Source organism: Podarcis gaigeae (genome assembly GCF_964106915.1).
Source record: "Podarcis gaigeae genome assembly, chromosome: 14".
NCBI lineage: Eukaryota > Metazoa > Chordata > Lepidosauria > Squamata > Lacertidae > Podarcis > Podarcis gaigeae.
In genome coordinates, this window is record NC_139690.1 from 28,724,619 (window position 1) to 28,731,856 (window position 7,238).

The following is a 7,238-nucleotide window of genomic DNA, read 5'->3' on the forward strand; positions in this document are numbered from 1 at the left end:
TCTGCCTCTTTGTGCAACTGAGCAGGTTGGCGGTGGGGGACAGAATTGGTGAAAGTGGCTTCCTCCAGACAAGGTGAGGTCACAAAGGACTCTTTCCCTAGATTGTAGGCAACCTTCTGTACTATCGCTACATGAACCCGGCCATTGTGGCTCCAGATGCCTTTGACATCATTGATCTGTCAGCTGGAGGACAGTTGACGACAGACCAACGGCGAAACCTCGGCTCCATTGCAAAAATGTTGCAGCATGCAGCATCCAATAAGATGTTCCTGGGGGACAATGCACACCTGGGCATCATCAACGAGTACCTTTCTCAGTCCTACCAGAAATTCAGGTAAAGTAGAGTGACAATGACTTTCAGCAAGGAATGACGGGGCCAATGACAGTGAATTATTCAGAACAGATAGGAAGGAGGAGATCTGTTTCTCTGGTGGGGGGGCACATTTGCTTGTAAAGTCCCACAAGAAGTTGCCTGCTTCTGACATGGCACAGACATGGCTGACTGGCGTAAATTCACAGTCCAACCTTGCTTGGGAATTTCTCCTGAAATACACCCTTGTATTTAGGTAGCCACAACACCAGATTCCCCAAAAGTTCTGTCACCTGGGGAAGTAAGGTTCCTTTCTGAGAATTGGGCACGCAGAAATATTTTTAGCAGGGGAGACTCACTTGAGAACAAGTTTGGTTTTATCTTTTCTTTCACCAAATAGGGTGGGTGAGTGTGCTTCGTGGTCAAACTTAAAAGCCAAGGTTGTTGTGACTCCAGTGTGTTGCATTCCAGTTTTAAAGGATGCTGCTTGGGACTGCTCACCATAGTGACTTATGTGAAGTGTTATAATCGCCCCAGATGAGAATCTCCTGGTGGAGGACAAATATGGTGCTTGTGAAGACCTATTTGGCCAAAATGGGGCAGAAAAGCATTACCAGCTGGGTTGGGGGTGGCAGGGGTGGGACTTTCCAGATTAGGTTAACTCTCTTTTGCCTTTCTGAAGGCGTTTTTTCCAGGCTGCTTGTGAAGTCCCAGAGCTGCAAGAGAAGTTCAATGTTGATGAATATTCAGACTTGGTGACCCTCACGAAGCCAGTGATCTACATTTCCATTGGAGAAATAATAAACACACACACTGTAAGATTCTTTTGCATCTAGGACCGTCATGGTGTAGACTTTATTCTCTTGGTATAAATAAAAAAAGTTTTTCTGAAGAATACCAGAAACTAGACAGAAACATCACAAACACAAATTATTATTATTCATCCTGTACTGTAGTGGTTCTCAACCTTCCTAATGCCACGACCCTTTAATACAGTTCCTCATGTTGTGGTGACCCCCAACCATAAAATTGTTTTTGTTGCTACTCCATAACTCTAATTTTGCTACTGTTATGAATTGTGATGTAAATATCTGATATGCAGGATGTATTTTCATTGTTACAAATTGAACATAATTAAAGCATAGTGATTAATCACAAAAACAATATATAATTATATATTGTCAAATATTTATTTCTAATTACAAATAAATGAAATTTTGTCTTGAAGCATGGTGTAGCATGGGTAACCTGGTCTTAGGCAACCCCTGTGAAAGGGTTGTTCGACCCTCAAAGGGGTCGCGACCCACAGGTTGAGAACCGCTGCTGTATTGTGTTTTAACTATTTCTTGTTGGGAACTGCCCAGAGTGTCTGGGGCAACCCAGTCAAATGGGCGGCATATAAATAATAAATTGTTATAATATCATTATTATTATTATCAGCCCACTGCCTAATCTTTGTTACTCACAAACTAGCTGCTTTTGGACCATCAAGATGCCATCGCTCCTGAGCACAATGACCCTATTCATGAGCTTCTGGATGACCTGGGGGAGGTGTCCACCATTGAATCTCTGATAGGTGAGCTTTTTTTCTGATTTAGTAATGAGAAACATAGCTCAGGTGTATGGATTGAGTGCTAAAACACTAGCCACAAACAATCCAGAAGCAGGGCTAATATGTCTCTCCTCCAGCCTTACTCCTGCCTGCATATTGAGGCCTCTGTAGCCAAAGCTATGCAGACACATGTCAACATTGCTGTTCCTAAGGTGATTAAATAGTGTCCTCCAGGTAAGAGAGACAGCCGGCACCCAGGAACACACACATTTAAAATCACTTACTTAAAAAATGAGTTTTCATAGGGGAAGAGACCAAATGAGTGAAGCAAACAACCACACTCTCTTCCTGTGCTCTGCTTTTCTCCCAGGAGAGGGATCTGGCAGCGTGAATGACCCAGCCAGTAAAGAGATGTTGGCCAAGACAGAAGTTTCACTCACACTGACTAACAAATTTGATGTTCCTGGGGATGAAAACGCAGAGATGGATGCCAAGACAATTCTGCTGAAGTAAGTAGGGGCCATGACAGCCCCTGAACCTTTCTCACTTTCACATCCAAGGCACTTGGGGTTGTCCCATTTCACCAAAGCATTTGCCCAGGCTTCAAGAAAAGGCTGACTGGCTGGAGGGAGCCAAAGGCTTATCAGTGAGCTTCATGGCTTAGTGGAGATTCTGAGCCTGCATCTCTCCACTCTGAATCCCCTACACAGTTCTCTAGGTAAAACACAAAAGATGGCAACATCCAAAAATAACAGAAGTATTCAGGGAAGTGAAATGACTAAAAATGTGTCTTGCTCTCAGTATGTTGGGTTCCACCATTTGATGATCATGTATCAAAGAGGAGGCAGAGGGAGGGAGAGCCCTCAAAAGGATGGCAAAGTTGTCCCAAGGTTCTGATCATCCACCACAGATTTGGTGGTGTACACGCCATTTGAGGTGTACAGAAGTCCGCATCTCTTTGTACATGTTTGCTACATGTTGATACGTAGCAACTGCTGCAATATTCAGCAGCACACTGGACTTTTATTAAGGATTACTTGAAATTCCTGTGTCCACAAAATTCCTGTGTTCAGAAACTAGGGGTGTAGTGAGAGATAGTGTTGCCATCATGCTCAGTGTGTGAACTCCCAGGAGGAAATTGATTGACAGCTTTCTGAATAAGGAATGCAAACTTTTGATGCAATCCAGAATAATTCATACACATACTTACTAAATATCAGGGCTGCTGGGGTACATTCCTCATTCCTGATGTGTCAGTTCAGACTTCTTGTTTTCTTTGCCCAGTTCTCCTTGGAAAGATCCCTTTCTCAAGGGACTCTTTATCCAGGCAGGCTGCTGGAGAGCTTAGAATCTTATGAACAGACTTCTGAGGCCCGTGGTGAAGACAGCAGGCAGGACTTGCAGCTAGTGGCAGGGCTAACCCACTTGTAATTCTCCTTAATGCTGAGGAACCCTAGATTAGGCAACTTGCTTCCCTTAGTCAATCATAAGGAACCAGTGGGACTGTACTGGAGAAGGCACTCCTTCAAGTCACCTGGTCCCAAGCTGTTTCAGTGGTTTTGGACATCATAACCAGAACCTTAAACCCAGCCCAGGGGCTAATTGGCAGCCAGTGCAACTCCTTCAGGAGACATGAAATAAGCATTCCATGTGGCATCCCAGTGAGTGGTGTGGGCCTCCTTTTGCAGTAGCTACAACCCCTGCACAAGCCTTGCTTGGAGTGCATTACAGTAACCCAGCCTTCAGGTTCACAGTTCATAAATCAGAGTGGCAAGGCTATGTGTAAGAACATCTGCAGCTTTCTGTGCTACTGAGATGTGAGTTGTCAAGGGTGGGTGTTTCTGTGATTTCCTTCCTCTTTTGAGTATCTCCCTGACGGTGCCAGAAGAGACAACAGGCACTTGCTCAGTGATGGCACGTTGATTCTTCCTTTCCTTTTGCTTTTCAGCACAAAGCGCTTAATTGTGGATGTGATCCGCTTCCAGCCAGGAGAGACACTGACTGAGATCCTGGAAACTCCAGCCAGTGCTGAACAGGTAATGGGGAGGAGGTGTAGTCATGTTGGAGCAGACGCCAAAGTCTTCCTGTCTCCAAGAGTGTGTCGCAGGCCAGGGGGAACGGCAGTCTGTGACTGACTGTCCAAAGAAGAGAAGGGCTCAAGCAAGTGGCCTCTGGTTGTGTATGTTGGGGGGGCAGGAATGTGTGTACCAGGACAGACCAGTTGCAACAGCCTTTCTGACACCCCAATCCCCACCCAGGAAGCCGAACACCAGAGAGCCATGCAGAGGCGAGCCATTCGGGATGCCAAAACTCCTGACAAGATGAAGAAATCCAAAGCGGTCAAGGAGGACAGCAACCTGAGCCTTCAAGAAAAGAAGGAAAAGATAAAATCGGCCCTGAAGAAGCTGACTGAACTGGGGACAGTGAACCCCAAGAACAGATACCAGGATCTGATCAACGATGTGGCCAAGGTAGGCGGCATCCAGGGAAACTGAGCTAACAGCCAGTGGGCTTGTGCTGGCAGGTGCATATAAAGGCAACCGGGGATGGGGGTGGCTACTCAATGGACATGTGCACACACACTTGGAATGTCTTGGGTGGGGATGAGTTAGAAGGTAAGCCTGTTTCCCCCCTCTCCCCTCCAAACTCTAGGACATTCGAAATCAGCGGCGCTATCGCCAAAGGAGAAAAGCAGAGCTGGTGAAGTTGCAGCAGACCCACAACGCCCTCACCTCCAAGGCGACTTTTTACGAGGAGCAGGTGGATTACTACAAGAGCTATATCAAAACGTGCCTGGATAACTTGGCCAGCAAGGGCAAGTGAGTGGCAGCCCCTGGAGGCATGGGGTTGGGTGGGTGTACCCTGGGTCCTTGGGAAACCTCTTGACATGAAAACAAAAAAATGGAGAGGGGGGATTGCCAGGTGATGAGAGAAGGAAAATGGTGACTTGACAAAGAGCGTAAGAGCAAGGAGGGTTAGCTCTCAAAGAGCTGCTTGCAGGAAGAGCAGGAGTCAGAGGGAGTTATTTCCACCCCCCAGGTGGGGAGGGAGAGGCAAAAACCCAGTGCCTTGGGTCAAGTCTTTGTCAGCCTCAATGCTTGTCAAGTCAGACCTCAAATCCTACAAATGGGAGAATGCCTCTCAGTGAGGTGCCCGTCCTTCTTTTCCTCAGGGTTTCCAAAAAACCACGGGAGATGAAGGGAAAGAAGAGCAAAAAGATCTCCCTGAAATACACGGCAGCCCGGCTCCATGAAAAGGGAGTCCTGTTGGAAATTGAAGATCTGCAAGCCAGCCAGTGAGTATGTCATTTATCACAGCAGCATGCACAGAGGCAAGTCTCACCCAGTCAGCAGCATTCCGGGATAAAATTGGGAAGGAACATTTTCATGGATTAGGGGGTTTGTGTGTAACTATTTGCTAGGAGTGTGCATCAGATTTAGACTAATTCTGAGGCCAAGTAGGGCTCCCAAGAAGGACCTTTGGCTTGTCAGAGGCAAAGTGGGAGCTGTAGAAGACCTCTGAAGCACTTCATGGTACTTCTGTGGACTAGACATCAAAAACAGTGCTTGCTTGCAAGGGTCTTATAAAACTGAAAGTAATCTCTAAGCTCCCCAGACATGGCAATGCCAGAATGGAATGATGGGGTAAGGGAGAGGAAGGAAACAGTCCGTTATGACTGACAGGTTAGTAAGGGACTCATTTTACCTAGAAATACAATTGCTTTCAGTTCTTCCAGTCTGAAATTCACACTGAAGCTCTCTAGTGCAAGTACTTAATTCCTATCCAATAACCCTTTATTCTTCAATTCAACTCCCAATGGCACATTAAAACAATAAGCATATTTTTTTGTCCTCAAACTGTATAGATTCAAAAATGTGATATTTGAAATTAGCCCAACGGAAGAAGTCGGAGACTTTGAGGTAAAAGCAAAGTTCATGGGTGTACAGATGGAGACGTTCATTCTACATTATCAGGTATGGATCTTGATGTTGTCTGTACAGTCCACCCTTATACTGACTTTGCATCAGGGGATTTTGTTCAGGGTCTCCAAACTGTTATGGGGAAGGAGAGGATGATATTAGATATTTAACAATAAATCATGATGACCTATTCTCCTAGACTACATTCCAGGTTTATCTAAATTACTGTATTTTTCGCTCTATAAGACGCACCAGACCATAAGACGCACCTAGTTTTTGGAGGAGGAAAACAAGAAAAAAAATATTCTGAATCCCAGAAGCCAGAACAGCAAGAGGGATCGCTGCGCAGTGAAAGCCGTGATCCCTCTTTCTGTTCTGGCTTCTGGGATAGCTGCACAGCCTGCATTCATTCCATAAGATGCACACACATTTCCCCTTACTTTTTAGGAGGGAAAAAGTGAGTCTTATAGAGCAAAAAATACGGTAGATTAAGGAGCACACTTCTTCAAAGGAAGCAGAAAGTGAAAGCTGGGGAACTAACTGAACAAAATGTTAGCCTATCTTCTCCAGAATAAATCAGGCAGAGAATGGCTGTGCTTGTGTGTTTTGACTCCGAGGGGAGGGATCCAGTGGGCCCTAGGTGATGCTTGAGTTGGATTGTATAATAATAATAATATCCAGCTGCAGACCATAATGAAAAGTATATTTATCAAAGACAGATGTTTTTTAATGTGCTAGCAGTTTTACATAAATAGATGGATTTAAAAAATGACTCTCCACTCCCCCCGCCCCGGGAGGGTGGTGGTGGGGAGGTTTGTTGCCTGTTTGCACCAGATGATGTAGCAGCTTTGTGGCTGCTTCAGTTTTCTGAAAAAATGCCTTTTCACACACACCCACACACCCGATGCAGGTGGACATTGCAAAACGGTTTGAGAATAGGCTTCTCCTTGATCAGGAGATGGTGTCTTCCAGACTTGTTCCTGGAGGGCACAGAGGCCTCCTTCCCACCCTCCAGGCCTGACATGCCCAGTGCCTGAGCTATAGCATATATTTTTTTTAATAGTTCATTCCTCCTCTTTTTCCCTCTTGGCCTAATTAGTGAGCAAGGAGATCTCCAGCAGTGATTCTAAGGAATAGTCCTATTATCAATTATTGATCCTAGATTGCAGTAAGAGTTTAGTTATTATTTTCATCTTTTTTGCCCAATTTGGTTCTTAGAGCTTTTTTAATGTGCTGAAATAATCTTAGGGGAGCATATGGGGGGGCGGGGAGCAAAGTGGATGGTGCAAATGCATATAACTTGCATAGGAAAAATAACTCCTAAAGCTTAATCTATTCACCGCCAATTTATTCTCTATTTAGCCTGCTATCAGAAAGTATGCAAGCATCAAGCAGCTGGGGTATAATTGCTGGGCATAACATGGCTTGCTGTTCTCTTTCCATCGGCTGTCAAATG

The 7,238-nt window shown here is 45.2% G+C and overlaps 1 protein-coding gene across 1 annotated transcript in view; it reads left to right on the forward strand.

The window, feature by feature from the left end:
• Nucleotides 1–7,238, forward strand: part of IQGAP1 (IQ motif containing GTPase activating protein 1) — a 45,936-nt gene that overhangs the window by 37,828 nt on the left and 870 nt on the right. Inside the window, exons 29-37 of the mRNA XM_083713326.1 lie at nucleotides 102–334; nucleotides 993–1,125; nucleotides 1,784–1,886; nucleotides 2,233–2,371; nucleotides 3,811–3,898; nucleotides 4,121–4,333; nucleotides 4,515–4,681; nucleotides 5,035–5,157; nucleotides 5,728–5,836. Of these exons, the coding sequence (XP_083569452.1) occupies nucleotides 102–334; nucleotides 993–1,125; nucleotides 1,784–1,886; nucleotides 2,233–2,371; nucleotides 3,811–3,898; nucleotides 4,121–4,333; nucleotides 4,515–4,681; nucleotides 5,035–5,157; nucleotides 5,728–5,836 (1,308 nt within the window). The remainder of the gene's footprint in view (nucleotides 1–101; nucleotides 335–992; nucleotides 1,126–1,783; nucleotides 1,887–2,232; nucleotides 2,372–3,810; nucleotides 3,899–4,120; nucleotides 4,334–4,514; nucleotides 4,682–5,034; nucleotides 5,158–5,727; nucleotides 5,837–7,238) is intronic.